The sequence below is a fragment of the Manacus vitellinus genome, unplaced genomic scaffold (assembly GCF_001715985.3).
Source record: "Manacus vitellinus isolate BGI_N305 unplaced genomic scaffold, ASM171598v3 scaffold_18_pilon, whole genome shotgun sequence".
NCBI lineage: Eukaryota > Metazoa > Chordata > Aves > Passeriformes > Pipridae > Manacus > Manacus vitellinus.
In genome coordinates, this window is record NW_021939324.1 from 1537485 (window position 1) to 1564518 (window position 27034).

The following is a 27034-nucleotide window of genomic DNA, read 5'->3' on the forward strand; positions in this document are numbered from 1 at the left end:
TGTATCAGCTTATGACTGTTAATACGTTTATTGGTGTATTACTTTGTTTTGATTACCAATCATTGAAGCTGCAGGTACTTTTATCATGCCATTCCACTGCTCTTGGGTATCTAGCTGGACAGCAGAAACTGTGATTGGTGGAATTTGTTTGAAATCCATTATTTTTTTCTAAAAAAGAAGAAAGAGTAGTGAAGCAATGATAGAAGGTAGTAGCCACAACATATATACTTGTTAAAATTTAAGAGAAATTGCAGTCTTATGGCTCACCAAGAGCATGACTTCACTGTGTTTCAAATATGACTGTAATCTGAAATGGTTCTAATGAAGAACCATCTGGACAATCTTGTGCCATGTGCTCTGGGATGGACCTGCTTGAGCAGTGAGGTTGGACCAGAAGACCCACTGTGATCCCTTCCAACCTGACCCACTCTGTGGTTCTGTAATTCCGTGAAGCATGATTAGTGATTGTGTGATTTTCAGAAAACTGAACTATCAGACTTCTGCTTGAAGAGTGAGTGCTCCACATGGCCGAAGCCATGTAAATACCAGAAGCCAAAGTTAGGTTATTGCTTTTTCAGAGTTTTTACTATGCCATACCCCAGGAAACATATGTGAATATGCATGTGTCATGAATAATTATCATGGTGTTTGCTCTCATGGCTGAACAGGAATATGTTAGTGCTACAGTACAGGAATAAAATTAAGCTCTTTATGAGATTTTTTTTAAATTATTATTTTTAATTTTTTTAATAACTGGATTAAGCAAAGACTGACTTCATACCCTATCTTTAAGAAAATAGCACTGACCTAGGGAAGGTCCAGGAGTAGGGAAACACACAGAAATATGATATTTTCCCGAATACTTTCCAATCCTGCAAAAATTGATGCCTCAGAGACTTCCTAAGTGAGCATGATTGCCTATGTGTTGAAGAACCTTCCATTATTTTCTCTTGAAGTTTTAAAATGCATATTTACTTTTCGTATGCCCACTGTGTGAAGGAGTAGTCTTCTTTGCCACTTGCTATTTTATTTAATTTACTCCACTTTTTATACCTGTCTTCATTATATTGCTCTTGATTTTCCAGCTCTTTTCTCAATCTTCTCTTTTCCACTTTATGGAATAAGTAGCTCTGATAGCCTGGAAATGTAATTAATTCCTTTTTTTTTAATTCCCTTATGTATGGCTAGATGGCCCCTGTTAAGCCTTGCTGACCATGCTTCAGGCTGCAGTAAAATATTAGATGTAGCCGAACTGTACTGAAGCTGAGAAAGGGGAGGCATACAAGAAATCTTCTGTTATATATTTTTTATGCAAGTAGAGGTCATATAGCAAGAATTCTCATCAAGGACTTTCGGTAGGAAAACATTCAACATCTTTTCCCTATCTTTCCACCTGTTTTCTTCTTGTGACTTTCAGAACTTACGACAACACGTTAAGCAGAAAACCCAAGCACTTCCTCCCAGGCATGAAAACTATTACTGTCACATCCAACAGCACACAAGCTTCTTGTTTTCAGCAGGTGAAGAAATTTATCTAAGCTAAAAGTTCTGAAACTGCTAGAGCACTAGCTTTGTTAGATTTAAGTATTCTATTTATCAAGGAAGAGAATTCAGTTTCTCAAACTGTCTTAATATTTTTTTTCTGTAAAATACGTCTTTTCTCCTCTCTCTGAAATATAAACATGAAATCTCTTTTTTTAGGAATTGCATTTTTAGTCTGTTCTTATCCAGAAATCCATTCTAATCTTGAATTCTATAGTATAAAATTACTTATCAAGACATTTAAATACAAATCTAACTGTTCTTGAATTTGATACAAGGTGGCTGATCAGCTGTATCAAAGAACAGATTTAAATGAAAGATGTAAGTGGACTTACCCAGTACTTCATCAACTGCATCTCTGAAATGCTCCAAGTATTTTCTGATCATTTACTATAAACTTCAATAACACATTTAAAGAAGCTACTTACCTGTTTTTGAGGAGCTTAGCTATTTTTTTCCTTCACAGGGCCGTTTTTCAATGCTTTCTCCCTGGCATGGTCTGCCACCAGGTCCTGGTGCAGGATGATTACACTGGCGAGTTCGAGTGCTTTCTCCATTGATGCAGGTGGACCAGGCACTCCAACAGCTCCAGCCTCCATCAATGACAACTGGTACTAAGACACAGTAATACCAAGATGAGTCCACCTACCTCTCTCAAGGAGACTGTGATTCAACTCTTACATTCTGAGTTATGGTGACTCTGCAGACCATTGCAGCCTCCAGCACACAACCCAAAGCACAGATTTAGCTTTTGAGAATGTTCTCATCAGTGGCACTGTTTAAGAGCCCCAGGCTTTCAACAATTTTTCATCCTAGGAATCAAGTTCTAAGGCCCATTTTGGGCACCTGTGCTTTAAAAACCTGGCCACAGAGAATTAATTTACTGCACAATCAATTTTTTATATTGTCAGTTGTGGAACTGCATCCTTCTCCCTCTTCCATTTTGTAGATCAACCCAATATTAAGCTAGCACAGTAACTGTGAAATGTGATCATGTGTTTGCAAACACAGCACTTTTGCAGAAGGCTGAAGACAAAATAGTTTAAGACATGGTGAGATTGCTTTTTCCTGAAATCAGTTTACCACTACTGCACCATGCTTCACTAATGCTCCTGTGTACTCAAATGAACTTCATGTCATTCCAGACACAATAATGTATGTGGGACAATGAACTCTAAATTAGAGTACCCTCTTTATAGAAAGAACACAGTAACTTACACTTATTTCCACACCATTATACCCATGAGATTTGACAGCAGTAGGTATAATGGAGTGCTATGAAATTCTTCTGTCCTTATGAAGGCTCATTTTGTCAGGATATTTTCAAAAACAAATATACTCAGTTTATTTAGAGTACTTACTAACCTTCAATTAATGTTGATTTGGGAATCTGACAAGCAATTCCCTTAAAATAGCTTAAGCACAGGCATGTACAGGCTCCATCTACCAGCACAAGAGTGCCTCCATTTTTGCAGGGTTCACATTTGCACACACTGTATTCAGTAATGTAGTCTTCAATTGCTCTTTCCAAATTTTGTTTCTTTAAATGTGCATCTCTCATCTTAACTGGAACAAGCGTATGTATTGGGGAAGGCTGTAGAAAAAAAAAAAAAAGCCCATGCAAAACACACTTTTCCACAATTCCGAATCCTTTTTATATGGCCATCACTAGCGTAAGCATCTGAAGAAACTCTCAAGATGAAGAAAATACCTGAAAGTTCATGATAAACTTGGTGTCTTACCTCCATCTTAGAACAAAACTTTCAAACTGTAAAAGCCACAGCTTCGAAGAAGCTGTACTTACCCGTTGCTGTATCACTACTGGAGCATCAACCAAAGACTTTGCCCACTGTATGTAATCCTCCACATCAACCATTTTAGATCCTCGTAGTAACATTTCTTTTATTTTAACTGAAAAGTCAATCTTTCCCCCCTCAACTAAGGAGAGGACATCATCAATGACAGCATCATCATTTAATTGTGCTACAGAAAGAAAAAAAGAGAGGATGAAGAAGAAGAGTGTTTAATGCCCATGCATCTGGAAGCACAGTTGTCCTTCTAGTTCAGCCAGTTCCTCTTTTTAAAATGATTGTAGAGAGACCCCTTCACTCACTGTTGTAATACAATTCCATCTTTCTTTGCTCCTACCTTTTATGTGGGAGGAAATCTATTTTGCAATTTAAGTAGATGTAGTGGTTTGGATCTTGTGTTCCCCCAGAGGCTAAGAAAAGTGGTAGACCCCAAGGGGTGGAAATCCCTGGAAGTTTTGAAATTCTGTCCAATGGGCGCTCCTGCAAAAATGTCAACATACCCACAAGCTCACCGGAAGAGATGAGTTGTAGTTTTGGTTGTTGCAGGAGAGGTGGCCATGTTGTAGAGCCACGAGGAAGGGGCTCTGAGCCCCACAGGGGGGCTTTGGCCCCCAGCCCCCAGTGGGGGCCTGCAGGGACCTGGAACAGCATAAAGCTGAGTTAGGTGCCTGTAGTTATGCCGGGAGATGTTTTCTCCATGGGCACAGAGCAGTAGCTGGCACTGACCAGAGAAATGGTGGCAGAGAGCCAGGACAGATAAGACCTGAAATGGAGGAGCAGCAGAAACAACATGCAGCACTGCAGAGAGGACTCCTGGAAGGAGAGCCGGGAAAAAGAGAGCCAGCAGCTGAGAGACAGAGCTCTGGGGGTGAGAACTGATACCAGACCCCCCCCCAAAAACTCCCTTGAGACCCCTCTTGGAGAAGAGGGACATGGACTCCTATTTTGGAGAGCAGTTTTGGACATGCAGCACTGGAGAGAGAGAGAGAGGAGCTAAGAAGCTCAAAAGACGTCCCGGAGCTGGACCGGGACAGCCAGAGGAATGCAGAGGGGGTGACCTTGGCTTTCTCCCCCCCCTCGCACTGCTGCCACAGTGGCAGCCTGAGACAGCAGAACACAGAGGCCCTGAAATGAGCTTGAATCTCCTGGAGATACCAGACTGTCACGAAGACCCCTGTGCTCGTGATATGACCGTGGTGAAACGACCTTGTCTGGGGTTATGAAGCCCACAGAAGACCCCTTTGCCTGCGTCAAGGGGCCGAGGGAGCTTGGATACCTCCCTCGTGAGTGCTGGCAGAAATCCAGCTATCAGCTGCTGCATGTGGAGAGGACAGACAGATTGCTGCATTAGAAGATGCTGCTGCTTAAGGACTGGAAGGGATCTGTCCTTCTTTCCCTCCTGAACTTTTATTTGGAGGGGAGAAGAGATCTGGTCCATTGTAAATACTATATGTCATGGTAGAGATAGTTGTGATTGTGTGTATAATGTGTTATAGTATTTATTTGTACAGTCATTGTATTATATTCCCTTTCCTCCATTTGGAGTCTGGTGTGTTCTTGTCTGGAAAAAACCCATCTCACATTAGGTTGAGATGTGGGAGGGGGCTTAGACTAGGGAATTGGATTTTGGGGCTATCTCAAACCATGACAGTAGAAAACCCTATTGTCTTAAATGAAAAGAAGGGATAGGACAAACTGAAAGGTATTACGGAGATCATAGTCATTTGACAACAAGCCAAAGATAATATGAGTAATGCTACTGTATCACCTGAGCAGAACCAGTAAAGGGCAGGGACTAGACGAGTAGCATCTTTTACTTCGTAACTCAAACACAGCAGAGGACGGAAATTAATTGCCTCTTCTGCACCCAGTAGTAAATCTCCTTCCCTTCTGCAACTTTTATGTCATGTGAAACAAAACCCGTCTCCAGACACACAAGGGAGTAGAGATGAACAGTGACAGGCAAGGGAACACAACTAGGCTAATCAGGGAAAGGAAGCCCCTGCCTTGAGTCCTCTCAGGCCTTGTCCCAGCAGAGCCGTTAGCCCTGCAGGATGAGGCTGCGGATGAGTCAAGACCAAGATGAGTCAATGGAAGGGTTCTTTGGATGCAAAGAATAGCATTTTGGAATTGCACAAATTTAAATAATTGACATATATTTAGAGAAGTGCCAATGAAGAGGTAAGGGGTGATCATGGTGGCTTTGGGAGGAATAAACATAGGGAGACAGAGGGACAAAAGCAAGAAAAGGGGGCTGATTGCATATAGAAAGGTGACTGATCAGTGAGCTTGTCTACCATATACTGTCTTTCATCTCTGCAGTCTGTCCTGGCTTACCATTAAAGTCCATTTCTGACTATTTTCTAGGGCAAGGGGACCTTATTCTGCGTACTCACATGTGTATGGAGATCTGTGTGCCAGCATGTAAAATTGGACAATGATTGACAGGGACCTGGTGTTTGTGGTGCCAGTAAGTGCAGTAAGTTAGGATATATACACCAGGTGTGATCACTAACGGGTATTAAACAAGTAAGTGGCTTGGGAGTCAGGTATCAAAGCAGATGTTACTCTGGCCTAGATCTGGTGGCTTTCTGTGGTGATGTCACTGCAATGGAAACAAGGGAAGACCAATCGATGTCATCTACCTAGACTTCTGTAAAGCCTTTGATACAGTCACACGCAACATCCTTATCTCCTAATTGGAGAGACACGGATTTGGAGGATGGACCATTTGGTGGATAAGGAATTGGCTGGATGGACACAGCCAGAAGGTTGTGGTCAATGGCTATATGTCCAAGTGGAGGCCAATGACGGGTGGTGTCCCTCAGGGTTGTCTTGGGATCAGTGGTCTGTGAGATTTTATCAGTCTCATAGACAGTGGGATTAAGTGTACCCTCAGTAAATTTGCAAATGATACAAAGCTGAGTGCAGTTGACACAACAGAAGGATGGGATTTCATCCTGAGAGACCCAGACAAACTTGAGAAGTGGACCAACCAAACCCTCATGAAATTCAACAAACCCAAATGCAAGGTGCTGCACCTGGGTTGAGAAATGCTAGACATGAGTACAGACCACAAGAAAAAATCATTGAGAGCAGCCTGGTGAGAAGGACTTGGGGGTGCTTCTGGATGAGAGGCTGGACATGACCCAGCCATGTGCACTCACAGCCCAGAAAGCCAAGCGTGTCCTGGGCTGCATCAAGAGCAGTAAGAAGAGCAGGTTGTGGAAGGGGATTCTGCCCCTCTACTCTGCTTACATGAGACATCACCTGTGTTTGGCTCAGGGGTCCTCAGCACAAGGAAGATATGGACCTGTTGGAGCAAGCCCAGAGCAGGGCCACAAAAATGGACAGAGTGCTACAGCACCTCTCCTCTGAGGACAAGCTGAGAGAGTTAGGGTTGTTCAGCCTGGAGAACAGAAGGCTCTGGGGAGACCTCATTGTGGTCTTCCAGTACTTAAAAGGGGCTTATAAAAAGAGAGGAGAGTGATTTTTTTACATGATTAGATAGTGATAGAACAAGGGGAATGGTTTTAAACTAAAAGAGGAGAGATTTAGATTAGTTCTGTGGTAGTTTGGTCTAGGCCCTCCTTGGTGACCAGTTTGTAACCAAGGAAGTGCCCAGATTTACCCAGTATTCCTTATGATTTTTACATAAGCCAGGCTATAAGAAGAAAGGAGGAAAGGCCTTCACTCTCTTTCCTTCCGGCGGCTTGGAGGTGCAGGTTCCCTGCTGTTGAGTCTGTCGGGTTGGGGAGCGAGGCCTGGTAAGGCCTTGTCAACCTTGGGAGACAGAGGTTGCTGGCGGTTGTTCCAGCGTGACTCTCCGTTGTCCCAAAGAGAGTAGTAAGATAGTTTTTTGCCTGTTCTTTTAGTTGCTAGATATTGGGCTACTAATCGGGATATATATATATATATTTTATTTTGGTTTTATTCCTTTTCCCTTCTCCCTTCCCTTTCCCTTGTGAAATTATATATATATTTCAATTGTATATAACTGTAACATAAGTGTAAATATATTTATATATGTTGCTTTAGCTGTCTCTCTCTCTCGAATTTCAGTTTTCTTGGTTGTTTTTTCTCCCTCTTCTCCCTGAGGTTTTGGGGGGGGGACGGGACTTCTTGTGGTAAGGTTTGGATACTTGGCAGGGAGCCAGCTTAAAACCATATCAAGTTCTTTACTCAAAGAGCAGTGAGGCACTGGAAAAGGTTGCCCAGAGAAACTGTGAATGCCTCATCTGTCGAAGTGTTCAAGGCCAGATTGGATGGGACCCTGAGCAACATGATCTTGTGCGTGGAATCCCTTCCAATAGTGGGGTGTTAGAACTAGATGATCTCATTCAAAAATCATTCTGTTATTCTATGATTTTATATCTCCAGAATGAGATAAGTGGAGGAGATGGCTGCCAGAGTGACCAGGATTTCTAGGCCAAATACTGGAGAGATGTCAAGGTCCCTGGTTTGACTGAGGCCTGTTGGCTTGTGAGGGTATATCTGCCTAAGGCAAATGGAGGTAAGAGGATTCAAGGGCCAATTGCTGGGTAGACTGGGCACCTAAGGCCACTTACTGAAGGCATCCACAGTGTGTGTGTGGGTGTGTGTTGGCATGCATCAGGTGGTCTGTACTAGCAGTGAGAGTAGAGCTGTGAGCCTAGTGTTGTATATCTAAGAGTCACTAACAGGAGACTATAACAATCTAGTTGCTCATTCAATTGAATGTCCTAACATCAGCTGCTAGAGGGATCTGTCTTGGCTATACATGTATGTTGTAGAGGGCCTGAAGTATCCTGAGGCCTGCGGTGCCTGGGAAGAACATCTGCTCTAGTTGAACCTGTGTGAGCTGGAGAGTTGGATGGCCTCCAAAGGACTCTTCCAACCTCCACCATCCTGTGTTTCTGTGATATTACCCACTAAAAGACTTTCACCCTGTTCAGATGGAGGGGAGAACAGGATGAAACCATTGGTGCCTGGGTGCTGTGCTTTTGTCTGTATTTATTTGTGTGGCCAGTGATGTGTGCATATATGTATGTATCATGTAAGTGTGTTTGTGGGTATGTGTGTGTGCTGGAAACACATTCTCAGACTGTCTCGAGAGCATGGAATTATGTCAGCCTCACCTGTATTGGTCCACTAAAAGCAATAACTATATTGATTATATTGATTATAAAAGGTGGAACAACTGTTATCATCTTTTCTTAAGTAAAAGACATAATGTAAATGAAGGACATACTTACATTTGTCCTTCACATGAATCTTTTTACATTTGCCACTATCAATATTAAAATCGGTGTGTAAGTTTCTAAATGCAATACTGGCATCTAAGTGATAACCAAGGCATTTTTGCACGTCTTCTACAGTGATACCTGAGAGTAGAAAAAAATGATTAGAGAAGTTGCATGACCATAAATAATGTGATATTATTCACAGAGAATAAATTTTTTGGGGCTACTGAAAATGCTTGTGGCTTTCTTCCTCCCATTTATCTTCTGCTTTGTCCTCTTCTATGAAATGAATGTGAGGATGATTGTAATTGAAGTGCCTGCACAGATGCAGGTAAGATCTATAGTGATTAGGAAAATATTAAAAATGGATTTCTCTTTTCTTTGATCTAGTTGAAAGCAAATGGCCCTCTAGGAACCATTCTTTCCAATTATTATATTGAGATGTTTTTCTTTCACATCTGCTTAACATTTACACTTTCTATGGGCCAAATTATTCAATTCTCCCAGTCTCTCTCTCTTTTTCCTAACCTCAAGCAAGTTTCTCCACTCCTTTTCCCCATAAAGTTAATCAAGGCTACTAATCTCTTACAAGTACACTACTCTCATTAATTCTAATCCTCATCTATCCACTATTGCCTCCAACACCTCCTTTCTGTTTATTAAACTCAAATATATCATCTGCAACTTCACTTTTGTATTCAGAAAGAATTGTGCTTAAAATTTGTACTTTAAAAAAAATCTAGCACCACAGTCTCCAGGTTCTGAACAGACTAACAGTAGGATATGTGACATCTTTCTCCTGTGCCCCTTTGCATAGCCTGAATATCTGACAGTAATATTGTTGCTGACACTGCATGCAGCAGGTAATTATTTTCTGATTTCCAAAATCAGCATGAGAATTGCCTTTTTAAAATTTTTTCCAGAGTGATCACTTTAATCCAGCACAAACCCACATATTTCTGAACTGCACATGAGGAAGGATTAAATTTCTGCTTTTCTATCTTAACTAGGACATGGAAAATTCCAGTGTGAATGCTAAAGGCTATGAAATCAGTTTCAACACACTCAAGTGCACCATGTGATTTCTAGGAAGTACTTCAATTTTATCCTTGTTTTTTGTCACCACTGTACTCTTAGAGTGATTGCAACACAAAAAGTACCAACTAGCAAATGGATTTAAGATTTAGGCAGATTTTCAAGGCTTTGGAGATCTCTTGTAAATCATGTCCCAGCAATTATAATTCCTAATATTTTCAAGAGATCTTTTTAATTTTTTTAAATCCCTCTCAGTTATAGACTTAAAATAGAGACTTCAAATATTTCTGTCAGTTAGAAAGGCTGACTCTAATATCTGTTGAATTCATGTAATTCTGTAATGCCACTGGTGTACCACAAGCAGTACACACTGAACTGTGCTGTTCTCAGTATTGCTCCACATATCATATAGACAGATCGATCATCATACATCTCTTTGAATGTCTGGAGACTTGGCTAGAACATTTTTACCACAGGAAGACCAAGAAAGTGCATACCTGTTCGAGACATAGCGTAATCATCCAGCACGTACACAAGTTCATATTTTCCTCCTACAGTTCCAGAGACTGCATAGTGAGTTCCATAATCTTCTAGGAATTTGAAATACTCCCCCTTATCATATTCAGCAGGTAAAACGTTTAAATCATCTAGGAAACTATCTGTGAGACGGACATCACGACTTCGAATTTGGAATCTTCCCAGCTGAATCTTTCCTTTTATATGCAGAAAGGTTTGGTTCTGAATGCAGGAAGAAGAAAAGAGGTGAGAGTGCCATTCTGGTACGCAGCACAGCAGGAAAATCTGTTCTACGTTATTTATAGCAGCACTTTTAAACATGGCATTCAGTCTAGTGTTTTGGAAGAGGTCAAACTTGTTTGATTAAAATTAAACATTCTCTGATTTAAACTGAGGAAACATCAAGAGACTGACATAATTTCAGTTCTTCCAGTTTTGCAGAGCTCTTCCCTTACTAATTTCAGTAAGCCCTTTGTGATCTATTTGACAACAGGGTCTTCTCTGTAAGTACGACGTCTACCTAAAGTGGATTTCTGACTTTCATAACACTGAAAAGTAATTCTATATAGATAACAGTAGCTGCCCACTCTGGGTAAGATGGAGTTTTGTCTTTGCTTATAGTCAGAGCAGAACTAAGTTCTCTCTTTTTTTGGATCACTTCCCTGTTATTCTCAGACCGTCAGAAGGAAGGGCACAGCTCCAATTAAGAACAAAAGCCCCCCAAATAACATCATAAAATGAGAATTAATGACAGAAAAAATCCATGAGTCATTTGACCCATACATACATTGTAAGTCTAGCTACAGTGACTGATATGTCTGTAAATTACATACCAGGTGGTTTTGTATCATATTCTAAACTAGGACTTAGCTACTGCACTTAACTTGTGAAATAAAATTTTTTGAAAGAGTTACTTAAGAATCTAAGCAAACGCATGCCTTCCAAACCCCATTATTATCTGCAGTACTTATATGACTCCCTCAACAGTAGTGCCCAGTAGGAGGTTTGTAAAAGGGATCTAGCACCTGACCATCATACTAGCTGGCACCATTTAAAGGATCTTAAACTGGTGACTCAGATGCTGCTTGAGACCAGCAGAAGTCTGCAGGTATCTAAATGACTGTGAGGAAATTTTTGCAGGTGCAATATTCCTGCAAACCAGGATGTACAAAATCCTTAGATCTCCAGGTGCCTCCAGGCTCCTCCTGGCTTTAACTTTCACGTGAGCCCTGGAGGATTCCCAGCCAGAGGCTACCACTCCACTACCCTTCAGCCACATGAGTTTACAGTGATAGAACTTAGCTGGTGACAGATTGTGACTCATTTTCTGAATTGATCTCTAAGAAAGAATTGGAGGCCAAAATTCCTATCACAGGTCACTTGATTGTAAGCAGTCCATAAAACACCTTAAGCTACAGAACTTGATCTTTTGCATCTGGGGAGATTTATGGTTTGAGTTCTTTTCCATCCCAAGAAAACTCATACCAACACAAAATCAGTGTTGGGTGTCAAATTATCTATATAGTACAGACCTTTCTCTTCAGCATTATTTTAATTAACAGGTTGTGGAAGTTATATTAGTTTTCCCTTATATCCACTTGACCTCCAGAGCTCTGAACAGGTCCTAGGTAACGAGGCTGATAAACTTGAGAATTTGAATTAGTTGAGGCAGATCTATTCTTGCTTTCACGTGGTGCACTTCAGCGCTATGGAATTGATGTGCCTTGTACATGATGGCATGTCGTGATCACAGACCTTAGCATACAGGGTGAGGAATGGTATATGACCCAGCACATAGCTGCTGGAATAGGCCATAATGCCACGTTGTGCTGCTTTTTGGCAGGGATAGAGTTATTTTTCTTCACAGTGGCTAGTGTGGAACTGTGTTTTGGATTTGTGCTGAACACAGGGTTGGCAATATAGAGATGTTTTTGCTATTGCTGAGCACTGTTTATACAGAGCCAAGGCCTTTTCTGCTTTTTGTACTGCCACACTGGGGAGGGTGCTGGGGCTGCATGGGAGGCTGGGAGGAGATACAGCCAGGACAGATGATCCAAACTGATCAAAGCAATTTTCCATATTATATGACATTATATTCAGTATGTAAAGCAGGAGGCAAGAAGGAGGAAGCAGTAGATGTTTGATATGATGGTGTTTGTCTTCCCAAGTAAGCATTACATGTGATGGGGTCCTGCTCTCCTGGAGATGGCTGAACACCTGCCTGCACACTGGAAACAGGGAATTAATTCCTTGTTTTGCTTTGCCTATGTGCACAGCTTTTGCTTTCCCTATTAAACTGTATTTATCTCAACCCATGAGATTTTTAGCTTTTACCCTTCTAATTCTCTCCCTGATCCTGATGGGGGGAGAATGAGCGAGTGGCTGCATGGGCTTGGTTTCTGACTGAGGTTAAACCACAACACATCTAGTGTCACTTTTTATGGTCTTTCTCATTTGGCCTTCACTAAATGCTAAGGCTAATTCTTTACTGGTAAATAAAATGGGTCTTTCCCCTGTCTCAAAGTGATGGTAGTGATATGGCTTTTGTGCAACCCCAAAATAGGCTTGCTTTCTCCAGACTGCCTATGAGAACATCCGCTTCAAACATCCTGTAGGGAAGTGCAGGATGGGCATTGCTTATGAGTCCATAAGAGCTAACACTGCCAAAACCATGCTAGTAAAAACAATAGACTGCCATGTACCAGTGTTAATGCCCATGCCTCTTAGCCCTGGCCAGTTCTTTAGTACAGAAGTACCCAAATGACTGGGATCTGGCCTTTCAGTCATTATTCTACATGTTTATTTTGTTTACATAGTGTAGGTCTGTTCAGTGGCAGTTTTTTGTCACAAAACTTGACCTAATTTGCCCACATTGCACTAGATCAGAGCTGCTCTTTAATCAAGGTGAGACCACAGGTCTTGACCCTTTCTAACTTCAACTCCTGAGGGAGATGAGGGTGTTTGCTAGCCAAGGGGAAACAGTGGGAAAAAGAAGCTACATTTGGTTACCGTTTGTCCACATCTGAAATCTTAACCCTATTATTACCATTGTTTTTTTAAATGACAGAAAAGTAGCAGGTGATTAGAATAATTAGAAAGAATATTATTTTGTTATTCCAACACTGTACAAATTGTGCTATTTGTGGAATATTTTCATTAAAACCTTTAGTTGAATTAAACTCACCCTTTCAGTGGAGCTTTGCAGAATGGAATTTAAGGTTGCAGTCTTTCTATAATTATACGTGAAATTTCCTTCTACATCAATATTTCTTCCATCAGTAGGTGTATATTTCAGAGACAGGCCAGCACTAAAGTGTTTCTGGTTTTCCATGTAGACCTCTCGTAACATTTTTGAACGATCATGGTAGAATATTGATGTGAAGGTTTTGTCTGCTTTTGTCTGAGAAAAGATAATGAAAAGGTTGTGTAAGAAAAAGCCCAAGGTTTTGTTTGCCTTTGTCTGAGAAAAGATAATGAAAAAGTTGTATAAGAAAAAATCCAAGGTTTTGTCTGCCTTTGTCTGAGAAAAGATAATGAAAGATTGTATGAGAAAACAAAACAGGCAGTAATATAAAAATCTATGTAGCCCTTTAAAGCTATATAATTTACATCACTTAGCAATACATTTTCTTACACCTCTTTTTTTTCTTTTAAAACAAATCAAATGGAAACAGAAATACCATTCCCTCCACAAACCACCTTATCTCAATCAGTTCAGTGGTTCAATGGTGAAGAGAAAGCTGTAATGACAATATTTCAGTGAGTATTAAATCTCAGCATGTAACACTGTCCAAGTACCTTATGTGAATTAAGAGTTCCTTTACATGGTTTACAGCTTCCTCATAGGGGAAGCAGAAGGGCAGGCACTGATCTCTCTGGTGACCAGTGACAAGACCTGAGGGAATGGCCTGAAGTTTTGTCAGGGCAAGTTTAGGTCAGATAGTAGGAACAGGTGCTTCACCCAGCATCTTGGGTGGTTGGGTACTGGAATAGGCTCCCCAGGGAAGTGGGCAGAGCACCAAGCCTGACAGAGTTCAAGAAACGTTTGGACAATGGTCTCAGGTGTACGGTGTGACTCTTGGGGATGGTCCTCTGCAGGGCCATGAGTTGACTTTGCTGATCCTTGTGGGTCCCTTCCAAACTCAGGAGATTCTGTGATTCTGTGTAAGGAATAATAGTATCCATCTCTTTCCTAGAATGGAGATAAAGTTTGCTAATAGGTCCTGACATCTGAAATGAGTCAGAATTATGATTTTGTCTTCTTTTCTTACGGCAGACAATAGCTAATTCAGAAATACCTATTTCAGTGTTGTTTAGTATACTTCACCAGAACATAGAATTTTAATAACTGAAAATGGTTCTACCTCAAAATCAAATATAAACAATCATCTTGGGTCAGATTTACATTTTAGGCAGGAGGTGGTTTAAGTTGTATTTGTTTTATGAAGTCCCTTCTTGAAGAAATAGGCAAAATCTTTGGTAAGCAAAATACTGCTTTGATTTCTGAAATGCATCTGACGTTTATGTTTCAACAATCATCAACATTGTTGGTTTTCAAGCCTCACTGGAAGTCATAGTCTGAAACTCAAAAGCCTATTAGATTTTTTTTTTCGACAGGACAGAGGGAAACCAAGTAGGACCAGAGTATCCTAATACCATTCCTGCCTTTTTTTTTTTCAGTGTCTTTGAAAAAGTAGCTTAATTGCTTCTCTACTGAGTAAAAGTTAGATATCATAATCCTTTCTGTACAGCTTCTGCTCATCTCATCCACTCATACTGTAAACATTCCAGACAGTTTCATTTGTTGTGCAAAGGTGCAGCAATGAACCTGTGGGAGTTTTTCTGGTACAACTGAGCTTAACTCCCAAAGTAAATGATAACAAAATTTGTTTTTCTCTAGACTTCAGCGCAAACTTGATGCTAAAAAGCTTCAGCTGCCTGACTCGAGAGATATGCTGAGTCTTCCAAGAGGATGACAGGATTCAGTATTCGGTTAAACACATCCTAGTTTGCACAGGAATTAAACTTACATCGTAAATGAGAACAGCCACGTTCCATGGCTTGCGGTAGTATATCCGTGTGTTTCCATCACGCACCCTTTCACAAAGACCATTGAAAAATTCATTGTCAAATGGGCTGGCCATTGGCTGCATCCCTAAAATATTGATTCTATAAGAAAAATACAAGACAGGAGGTGTCAGCACCTGCAGACAATGGTATTAAGGCTGGAAATGTCATTTTCTGCAGGAGATGGGGACTGTAGCTGTGAAACTGAATCTTGCTTCGTCTAGGCAGCTTGACTCATCTCTTGTGGTCTTCTCATCTGTGTAACGGAAATCAGGTAACATCTTTTGTAAAGTTCTTTACATGTGTGAGAAATAAACAAATAAAAGATGGTAAACATCAAACACAGTGAGAACCTTAGGAATAAAAGGAGGTTAAAATAATTTCTGCTTGACCAATGTGTTTGTGAGAAAGCATTCCTTATAGATTTAAAAGTACATCTCAACACCTATATTTAACCTGGATCTGGTTTGGTTTTTTTCATAACTTATGTTAGTTTGTTTGCTGGTAGGAGCTCCATCATCAAGCGTGTACCACACCCATCAAATCTGTAGAAGGAATATATAGCTACTCCTAGTATTGTCTCTTCTTTCAGGGTGTGACCTGGTGAAATAGCAGTGTTTCCTGCAGCATAAGAAAGGAAATATGAATCATTACAAAACAAGGGAGGCAAGAACATCGGCTGTAAAGCTCTATGCATCTATATACCGATGCACAAGAAATATTTCCAAAAATAATTGCTCCTTGGAGGATTCTGCATGACTTTTTTGCTCTTCTGTGCCTGGTTCATACATTTGAGTATTTTCAGTATTTACAACACATGCATCTGAGAAATGCCTGTACCTATTTGAGTGCAGAAAGTGGTAATTGAATCATCGAAGTCTCCAACATCACTACTGCATCTCTATACAAGGTTTTCTCATGGAAGATTCTAGTAATAGATTGCCGTAGAAATAAGAAAGAAGCTACTTCTAAAATTGCCTAAGTACTTGGTTTACTTCCCCATGCTTAAACAGAAGCATTTTTTCCCTTATGCAGTAAGAAATGAAATGAGAAGGATCATCCTTTTCATTAAACACAGGGTGGTGCTGTTGTACACTTTTATTTTCATCTATTAAGTTCAGATAGCTGTCTTCTAACCGTTTGTAGATAAACAATATGTCATTCTTTTTTTTGTTTGAAACTAAAGAAATGCAGCAGAGTCTGAGAATAGAAAGATTCATTTATATCTTAGATTAACGATGAAAACTCCTATAAACAACAAAGATCTGGGGAGTGGAGAATTCAATGGTGCAAAAAAGCTGCAGGCAGAGTGTTATTGCAGTAAGGCATCTCATTGTATAAATAATCAAGAGATATTTTCTCCCTTTACACATGCTTTTTAGTAAAGTAATTGGGAATTACTGATTTCTTATGAAATATCACTTGAAACATATCTATATCTCTATAAACTTTACATTTGAATAATATGCATTTTAAGTTAATTCATGTAGTATCTATTTATGATTCTGTTTACTAACTTTGTGATTGATTTACACTGTCTGCATAAATATTTTATCCTCCACAGGTATACAAAATAAAATGGTAGTTGAGTGTTCTTCCAAAAGCTACTTAGCATTTCTGAATACAAATGCAAACATGACTGAGATTCCAATTTTGGGAATGTCAGTGTGCCCCAGTATTTTCAGCTGGCTTTCGAGACAATCCTAAACTCTTCACCAGGTCCAATACTACCTTTTACTTCATACATACCCCTGCCCTGCAGTCCTACCAACTTCAGACACATCAATGTCGTGGTTACGGCATGGTGATCTTGGGTCAGATTTACAGTCATCTTCGTCAGAAAAGTCTCCACAGTCATTGTCTACATTGCACACAAGTCGTTGCTTTATACACCGACCTAATCAAAGAATAAAACATTACATGAATGCATTTTTGTCAAGATGGATTATAAATGACACCCTCAGCTACTCTTTATTGAGATCTCCCTCTACATACATTTCTATTATTTTCAGGAGGGATTAAAATTCTACACTCTACCTCTTTAAAATGAAAACCCCCCTGCATATTACTGTATTTACATAGGAGTTATTAGGGTGGCTGAGAAAAGTAAGTCACAGGAGAACTGCTGTCATATGAAGAAAGTTGTTACAGCCTGAGATTTTTTCTATATTAAACTTTGATTGTTAGCTTGGTTGTTTTGTTTTGGGTTTGGTGGTTTTTTGTATTAAGAGACTACAGGAAAATGCCAATTCAACATCAACAAAGAATTATTTCTAAATTATTTAAACTATGGTAATTTGGACAATATTATTTAAATACTATGGCCACTGTAGTGTCCAAAACTGTAGTGATTTGTGTTCTAAAGCAACAGTGTAGTAGTAATTTTCCTGAGGCTGCATATCACAAGTTTTACAAAGACTCATTTTTTTCCCCATAGGATCTAAAGATTTAGATGAATTAGCCCTAGCAAAATAAAACATCACTACTTGATATCATCTGCCTCTCCAGTAAAGACACGCAATGCCTGTGAACTAGTAGCTAAAGGCCTACTTTCCAATTTTTAATTTCTCTTTTTGCACTACTCTGATTTTAAAACAATACTAAAAATGTCTCAGTCCTCAAAGTTGAGTTACCATCTTTCCGTTTCTTTTTTGACTAGATTTATTACTATTAACTTTTCCTATTTTGTTTTGATTTTTGATGAGTCTTGAGCACTACATTAATTTCTTTGCCATGCTTGCATCGCTTTACAAATTTATATCTTACTTTCAATTGAGATGCATTCTGGTCTCCAGCTAGCATCCATCATAACCCTCAGATCAGTAAACTTCCATATCCATTCTGTTAAAATTCTTTTAGCCTTAGGTCCCCCCCCCAGTGATTTTTCATAAAACATAGTGATTCATTAGCAGGTGGAGCAGTTAAGGTAGAAGAAAGGATACTCACAGCATGGTCAGCCTCTAACCATGAAGAAGAAATTACAGAAGAATTTAAACTACATGCAAATTATAATGGAAGATAAGAGGAATGTACTCTGTCTTAAGCATTGTTCATGCTGTTGTTTTGTCACTGTGGTTGTGAACCCAGCTGCCTACAGACTGTCTTTAAGTGCTGGCATGAGGCCTTTATTCAGGGAATCACCTCCAGCTGGAAAAGCAATGAAGCATATATCTCTTTTTTGTGTATGTATTTTGTCTTCAATGGAGAATGATTTAACTTACAGCACTAAGTAAAGTGTAGTTTCTGAGTAAAGGCATTATATGGCACAAAACCAAGACCTACCAGAAGTGCACTGAAAGTCAGCACCACAGTCTGCTTCTGGTTTTTCAGGACAGACTTCACTGGTTTCACAGGTCTGTGTGTCTCCCAAGGCCTCCAGGCACGGTTTTCCACCAAATTGTCCAAATCTTTCAATACGTCTAGAGCGAAACTTGAAAGACAAATAACACTATTAACATGGCCCAGAGAGAAAAGAGAACTCTACCAGAACTGAAGGGTTTCTATGTGAACATGAGAACTTTTCAAAATGAAGCATCTTTGGTGAAATATTTGGTTGAAATTCCACAGGCACATTGGTTAAAACAATATTGAATTAATAATTATCAATATTCAGCTAATACGTACAGATGCTATTTTTTCACTAATTACTTTATTTCATTAATTTTTTTATTTCATTCCATGGAGGTAGTGCATCACTTATATTTTGTATGCTTTCAAGTCTTTTATTTTCTAAAGTCTCATAAGAACCACTCCCCTAAGAAAATAAAAATCTGCTTTTTAATAGAAACATCCATATGGCCAAAATAGATAATTTCTATGAAGAAAACATCTTGAATGAGAGCACTTGACAGTATTCTACATTATTGTCTTATTCTTATGGCTTCACATCTGAAATGATTGTGGGTGTCATTGAGTCATGAACATACAGTATTAAGAGTTGCAGTCTGATGTTTTCTCATAACCAACAACCAGACAGACAGCATCCCTTCAGTTGTGGCTTTGGAACAAAGACTTCCAACAACAGCTTACCCTTTGATAGGTGCATGGGTCGCAGGGCCCCCATGCGCTCCAGCTGCTCAGTTTACAATCTATTGGAGATGGAGCATTCAGTTCTCTTGTTCCCCTGTGGAAAGCTTTTTCTGAAGAGCTGTCAAACAAAACATTCCAGTACAGTCCTGGGCAGTACACTAAAATCACATGTGAGTTTGTATTTAAACCATGGGCCAATATTTTGGAAGAATCTTCAAGCTGATTTCTGTTTCACTTTCATAGCAGTACTTAGTTGTATAAACAGCTGCCTAATATTAAATTCTTTGGTGGCTTACAATTACATTAAAAACAGTTTGAAGACTTAATAAGCCAGGTCTTTCCCTGTTTTTTAGATCTTCATGCATACAAATGCTCTTCTGATGGGTCATATTATTGAGGAGAATGAAACAATAATACACAGAGAACATCTGCAGTCCCCCATTCAAACAGTGGCTGTGCTTCCCAATATGCAAGTCTAAAGGCAAAGGCACAGCAGCACATCTTGAATAGATGCAGTACTTCAACACATGTTTTTGTGATTTTTTTTTAGCTTATTAACTTTAATGGCATTGTTCTTAAGCCTGGATAAAAGTGTAAATATTTTCCTGAGTTGAAAGAAAACTCATAAATACAGGTATTACTTAGTAACAGACTAACTTACATTGTTGGAAAAAAAAAGACAAGTGTTTATCTTACTGTTGTTCAGCTTGTCAAGTTGAATACTTCTGCAGTGAGGCCTATTTCTTTTAGAGTGACTCTTCATTTTGGTTCTCAGTTTTAAACACCATCAAACTACCAGTTGTCATTAAGTGAAAGGCCATAATAGAAATAAAGTTTCTTTAAGGCACTCACTGGTAGATATTAAAAACTAATGCACTGTAGAATGACTTTTTAATTTTAAAAACCAAGGCCAGTAGTTTACTGCTGACCTTATCTTCACAGGTAACAATGTTAGATAGCAGAGGAATGAAGGATCATTAAAGTCTGACTTGCTTGGTTTGCTCTGAGTAATTTATTCCAATTTGGCCTTACATGCTTCCATATTCATTCACCCTCTCTGCGTCTCTCCAGGTTAATGTTGCTGCTTCTGCTCTACACTGGGACCTTCTCTGCCGAGCCCAGCAGATCACAGTGTGATGTACATATGGATTTTCATTGCAGGCAGGGCCTTACCCTCTGCTCTTTGAGCCCCTCACATTGTACAGATACGTCAGGATTCTAAACAAATATAACCTGATTCCACAAGATTAAGAAATCTGCAGTTTGGACAAGAAAGATATAGCAGTTGTTCTAACTTCCTTGTGCCATTTATTCTATGTTCAGTTTACATAAGTAGTAAGTTGTCATTGAGATGATAAATCAACTTCTTTCTAGCTATTGAATTTTAAACAGATCAAGGATAACAGGGTTGCTGTGCAACCTTTTATATAATCTGCTGACCTGACTGGCTCTGATTCCTCAGACTTTCTGCTGTCACACACACAAGCAGTAAAAATGCAACACAGCTGCTGTTGGAAATATCTGTATCATAGACTCCCAACGGCCTTGCCTGCTGCTCCTAAACAGCTCCTTCCCAGAAGTCCCCTGACCTCAACCCAGGACCTGCAGTAAATATATCCTTGGCTGAGGATGTTGCTTTTAACAGGTGGGATTATGAAAAAAAAAAAAAAGGAAGAGCGCAAGTATGCCCAATCTCTATACACAGGAGAAATGAGATAAAGAATGAAGAATTCTCTCCATACAACAGGAACCTTACAAACTCTTACCTGGTAGGGAAGCATGAAGCTTTGCTTGTCCCTGACACCAGGAATTGGGGCGCTTGATAGAGGATGTAGAAACCACCTTGTGAGAAGTCCATTTTATACAGAACTCTCTTTCACTAATACTCTGGTGGACTCTGTGCACCTAAATCTATAACCCACTGTTTGGCAGCTGAAAGTGCTGGGAATGAGGGAGATGGCTTTCAACATCTGTCTTGTTCTTACATTTCTACCTGTGCATCCATTAATGATCACTATCAGGTATGGGGTAATCTGCTGGAAGGCAGGAGAGCTCTTCTGGGGGACCTGGACAGACTGGAGAGTTGGGCTGATTCGAATGGGATGAGGTTCAATAAGGTCAAGTGTTGGGTCCTGCACTTTGGCCACAACAACCCCCTGCAGCACTACAGGCTGGGCACAGAGTGGCTGGAGAGCAGCCAGACAGAAAGGGACCTGGGAGTTTGGATTGATAGGAAAATGAACATGAGCCAGCAGTGTGCCCAGGTGGCCAAGAAGGCCAATGGCATCCTGGCCTGGATCAGGAACAGTGTGGTCAACAGGACCAGGGAAGTGATTCTTCTGTACTCAGCACTGGTGAGGCCACACCTGGAGTGCTGTGTCCGGTTCTGGGCCCCTCAGTTCAGGAAGGATATTGAGGTGCTGGAGCAGGTCCAGAGAAGAGCAGTGAGGCTGGTGAAGGGACTTGAGCAAAAGTCCTATGAGGAGAGGCTGAGGGAGCTGGAGTTGTTTAGCCTGGAGAAGAGGAGGCTCAGGGGAGACCTCATCACTCTTTACAACTCCCTGAAAGGAGGTTGTTGCCAGGTGGGGGTTGGTCTCTTCTCCCGGGCAACCAACAGTAGGACAAGGGGGCATGGTCTTAAACTGTGCCAGGGGAGGTTTAGGTTGGATATTAGAAATAAATTTTTTACAGAGAGGGTAATCAGGCATTGGAGTGGGCTGCCCAGGGAAGTGGTATAGTCACCATCCCTGGAGGATTTTAAGTTATGACTGAATGTGGCACTTAATGCCATGGTCTAGTAACCACAGTGGTGTTGCTTGGAGGTCTTTTCTAATCCAGTTGATTCCATGATTCTGTGATTCTGTCTCTTTACCCCGACACAGAAGGACTGTGATTAGATTCAACATGGTATGTTTAACATGAGTCCTTTCTTCTTCCTTCACATGCCCAGCTAGGGGCCAGCTTTTTTTCTCCAGTGCTGTTGAGGTTTACTACAAGGTGTGTGTATGTCAAACATTGACTAAGCATATGTGCTTGCATAGATCAGAATGATAATTCAGCCTGGGAAAGGATAAAGATTTTTGACATTATAATTCCACTTCAGTCGCACTTACCCTATGTTATATTAAGTTTTATAAATCAAAAGGAATAAAGGAAAAGAGAAGTGTGTACAGCAACTCTTAGAAACTTCTATAGGAAAGGCTAAGTTCTAGAAGATAGTTATATAGAAGATAAAGGTCCCATACAGAATTTGCTTCAGGAGAAATGTCATCTGAATATTAAAATAAACCCAACAGTTATGATTATAACCATTAAACATTGAAATAGGTTACCCAGGGAAATGCAGGGAAACAGGTTACCGTGAAAGTATTCAAGGCTGTTTGACAGGACCCCTGGATAACCTAATCTAAAGCCTTGTTTTGAACAGAACATTGTAGAAGACCTCCAGAAGTCCCTTTCAATGTATTTTGCAGCTCTGTGAAATTTTGGAAAGTTGTAGTGTATTCAAAATTTGACATAGCTCTCCAGTGTCTTCAAAAACAACTTTCATCTGTAATTAGCTCATATCATAAGTATCACAGATACTTAATAATAAACAAATAATGCTTGAAAAGTTGCTGTGCAGCATTCTACAAAATATTTTCCGCCCACTTAGCAGACAGCAGCATGAACAGTGGGAAGAAACTAAAATCTACTGCTCTAGCAAATGATTGAGAATCAGCCCTTCCTATATCTGCGAGATGCCTTCATATATGACCTTTTCATCTCCTTACTGATGTAGGACTGTAAACCTCTGAGTAACAACATGTATTCCAGCACCTCAGGTTGAAGACTTGACAGGTTCCTTAAAGATATGTTGAGATGTCTAAGAGGATTTCTAAAGGTAGATGTACGTCTTGTTCCTAGTGATCGTCACGTATTCAGGCGCTAGAGAAGTTTATAGTGAAATATATTTCTGAACTTCACTGAAGGGTACAGCTGAAAGCAAGAACTTTGCAGACAAGCAAGGAAATCAAAGTACATTCCCTGCAATCCTTTATTGAGAGGTTTGAGGGACAGGAGGGTACTCTTTAGAAAGCAAAAGCCATTTCACAATCAGAACACAGAATTGTTTGCACCTTGTCTTGGATTGCACAATACACCCTGTACAGCATCAGGCCACAGAGCTCTGGTGATTTATTATTGAGCCATACTTCAAAATAGAGGACTGTTGAGTTCATCAGTGACAAAAGTGAAGACTGAAGAAAAAGCCTTGGTTGCTTAATTATCACTGACCAAGAGAGAAAGCATGGCTCTCTTAAATTTGGAGACATGATAGCATCACATGAGGGCATAACCTTTGCCAGCTGTAGTTGCTAGCACCATCATCAAGCTGCACAGTCTTTGGTACACTGGGAAGCCAAGCTGCTGGCCAAAGTTGCCTGCTATGGATTCCCTGTAATAATTGTATATTCTGGCAGGACTGTTTCTAAATGAACATGTCTACCCTGTGCTTTGATTGGATCTGAATGCCAAAATAATAATAAACATCAAAACATAAGAAGCAAATGCCTGACCAACCTAGTGACCTTCTATGATGGGGTGATCACATCAGTGGACAAGGCTACATATATCATAAATCTGGATTTCTGTAAAGCCTTTGACACAGTCCCCCACAACTTCCTTCTCTCTAAATTGGAGAGAGATGGTGTCAGTGGGTGGGCTGTTAGATGGATAAGGAAGTAGTTGGGATAGTTGCATCCAGAGGGATGTAGTCAATGGCTCAGGGTCCCAATGGACATTGGTGACAAGTGGTGTACCTCAGGGGTCCGTACAGTGCTGTTTAACATGGTCATTATATATATTTATTATATATATTTATATATATTTAATATTTTAATGAATAGAGAGTGAAGTAAAGTGCACCCTCAGCAAGTTTGCAGATGACACCAAGTGGAGTGATGCTGTTGACACACCTGAAGGATGGGACGCCATCCAGAGGGACCTGGACAAGCTCGAAAAGTGGCTCCATGGAAATGTCACGAAGTTCAACATGACCAAGTACAAGGTACTGCACACCTGGATTAAGGTAATCCCCAGCACCAACACAGGCTGGGGGATGAACAAACTGAGAGCAACCCTGGAGAGCAAGACTTGGGAGTGCTGGTGGATGAGAGGTTGGACATGAACTGGCCACATTCACTCACAACCCAGAAAGTCAAACATCCTGGGCTGCATCCAAAGCAGTGTGGGCAGCAGGTGAAGGAGAAGATTCTTCCCCTCAGCTCTGCTCTGGTGAGACCCCACCTGGAGCATTGCATCCAGCTCTGGGGTCCCCAGCACAGGAAGGGTATGGACCTGTTGGAGCAAGTGCAGAGGTCACCAAGATGATTAGAGGGATGGAGCACTTCTCCCATGAGGAAAGGTTGAGAGAATTGAGATGGTTCAGCCTAGAAAGAGACAGCTTAGGGGTGACCTAATTGTGGCCTTCTGGTACCTGAAAGGAGCCTACAAGAAAGATAGAGAGGAACTTTTTACCAGAGCATGTAGGGACAGGACAAGGGAAAGCAGATTAAGAGAGTAGGTTCATATAGATATTCAGAAAAAATTCTTACTGTAGGGATGGTGAGACACTGCAACAGGTTGCCCAGGGACGTTGAGGATGGCCCATCCTTTGAGGTGTTCAAGGCCAGGGTGTATGGAACTCTGAACAACCTGGTCTAGTGGGAGGTGTCTCTGCACATGACAGGGGTGGTTAGGACTAGATGATCTTCAAGGTCCCCAGCCTAAATTTCCCCTCTTTCAGTGTGTACCCATTACTCCTTGTCTGACCACTACAGTTTCTGCTGAAAAGTCCCTCTACAGCTTCCCTGCAGGCTCCCTTCAGACACTGGAATGTTGCTATGAGGTCTCTCCACAACCTTCTCTTCTCCAGGCTGACCAACCCCAACTTTCTTAGTCTGTCTTTGTAGGGGAGGTGCTCCAGTCCTCTTATCAACTTTGTGGCCCTCTGGACTTGTTCCAACATAAGACTTACATTTTTTTCATCATTCATATTGGCCATTCTAGTAAATGACATATAGACATTTCTGACAGAGTAGTGCTTTAGTTGTTTTCATGTGATCATTTTGTAGGGACTAAGCCTTCGTTCACTTCCTAGTGATACTTGCAGTGAAAACACAAAGGCTATATTTCCAAAGATTAGAAATAGGTAGACTTTAAATAGTAAGAGAAGTACTGTCAGCATAAAATTGTACATCTTCAGAAAGAAATATATTAAGTATTTTAACACTCAGTGTGCAACAGAAAACAGGCGTCTGAGCTTCACCACCCTGGAAGAATATGGCTTCAATTGCTACCAGTTACCTTTATTGTGTCACACACATCCAGAATAAATGGATACAGCATTGCTATTTAACTCCTTGAAATACAGCAAGAAGTAGTTTGCTTTTTCATAGGGTATCTAAGCAAGCTGCCACAAGAAATGTCTGCATTGGATGTTTATACTCTGTGTTAAGAGAAACAAAACAGTAGAGACAGCTGCAGAAGATAAAGAACACTTACCTTCTGCTTTCCCCCAAAAGTGAGACAACCATCTCTAAGTTCCATAGTATGGTTATAAACTGCAGGATAACAAGCATGATTCTCATTTTGTAGCTGAATAGACTAGAATAGCCATGACCGAATTTGTAATTTATTTATCTGTTCCTTTTGTTATTTATTACCAAGAGAACAAACAAAAAGCAGTGTTTACTGAAGAATGCCAGTAATGGACCAAAACTGCCTTACGGTAAATGCTCTAAAGTCCACTTTTCAGAAAAATCCACTTTTTCCTCTGAATGGGGACTGGGTAATACTGTGGAGTAGTTTAAAGATTAAAAACTAACAAGTTTTGTTTAATAGTATCTTTCTAATATAGGGAAGACATTATGTATTGAATTGGAGAACCATTAACTGCTCAGTAAAAATGCTGTCATAGCCGTGACTCATGTAAGGAACAAAGAGTTCCTAAAGCAGAGCTGTTTACAAGAGCAAGTTTACCGTCCAACATCTTTGGAATCTTCATTTGGAGTAATGGAGGAGTAAAGTCCCAAGATTTTTTTTATTCCTCCCCCGGCCAATATAAAAAAACAACACACCATTTTTTGTGGTTTTGAAGGAGACTAAAACTCTTCTAGCTTTTACTCTGTCACTAACATCCAAACCACAAGCTAGCTCTTTAGAAGGGCAATCCTTTTGAGTACTTTGTTGTAATCCAGATTTAAGGCATCATGTGTTGGACACAGTCACAAGACACAAGTCACTCATAAATAACCTGCTGTTTAGCTGTTAAGAATTGAGTATCTGGATGCAAGCTTAAAACAAACATCCAGTATAAGGATATTCCAAATTATCATGGCTAATTAAAAAAAAAAAAAAGTGTACTTTTAATATTTTCTGTTCTCTGCTTTTTGTGGCAGGGAGGAGGGAGTGTGTGAGATAGGGCAGGGCAATTTTTTCCCTATCCAAGCCTTGATTTGGGACAATTTCATTTAAAGGAACTTTAATCTGCTCCAGCTCCAGTCCAGCCTCATGAGTCCAGTTGCACTTAACTCATTTGTTAGGCAAGAATGCAAGACACAGACACTTGTAATACTGTATTGTTTCATCATACCTGCTATCACTGTTTGTGGTTCTTTAAGACAGAGATTCAGAGTAAAAAGCTATTCAAAGTAAGCTAGCAGACCAGCAAGCATCTTTGGTCAGCTTGTAAGAGGTCCTGCTAACAAGCTCTGAGTGATCATCCTGGCAGCCATTTCAAAATTCCAGCATAGTAGGACTGTAAACTTTTCC

General features: G+C 40.3%; 1 protein-coding gene across 3 annotated transcripts; it reads right to left on the reverse strand.

Moving 5' to 3' along the window:
• Positions 1 to 1970: 1970 nt before the first annotated feature.
• C9 (complement C9) lies at positions 1971 to 25898 on the reverse strand. 3 transcript variants are annotated; one of them, XM_018070401.1, is made up of 11 exons: positions 25766 to 25898; positions 19223 to 19340; positions 18476 to 18623; positions 16943 to 17090; positions 15157 to 15295; positions 13311 to 13526; positions 10108 to 10348; positions 8588 to 8716; positions 3347 to 3525; positions 2908 to 3136; positions 1971 to 2156 (listed from the first exon to the last, which is right to left on the reverse strand). In XM_018070401.1, exons 1-11 carry the CDS (start codon positions 25849 to 25851, stop codon positions 1990 to 1992), a joined length of 1800 nt encoding a protein of 599 aa, XP_017925890.1. In that variant the 5' UTR covers positions 25852 to 25898; the 3' UTR covers positions 1971 to 1989. The 3 variants fall into 3 exon arrangements, with proteins under 3 accessions (XP_017925890.1, XP_017925891.1, XP_017925892.1); XM_018070402.1 differs by having other exon boundaries at positions 19223 to 19316; positions 25766 to 25889; XM_018070403.1 differs by lacking the exon at positions 19223 to 19340 and having other exon boundaries at positions 25766 to 25891.
• Positions 25899 to 27034: the final 1136 nt, after the last annotated feature.

What these genes read in the sequence shown, in the direction of transcription:
- C9 (XM_018070401.1), bottom strand. Translation starts at nt 25,851, where the DNA reads ATGAGAATCATGCTTGTTATCCTGCAGTTTATAACCATACTATGGAAC. An exon ending in GGTAGGACTGCAGGGCAGGG is followed by an intron (nt 15,296 to 16,942) that starts GTATGTATGAAG and finishes TTTTTCTTATAG; the next exon opens with AATCAATATTTTAGGGATGC. An exon ending in CAAATCAACATTAATTGAAG is followed by an intron (nt 2,157 to 2,907) that starts GTTAGTAAGTAC and finishes ACTGTGTCTTAG; the next exon opens with TACCAGTTGTCATTGATGGA.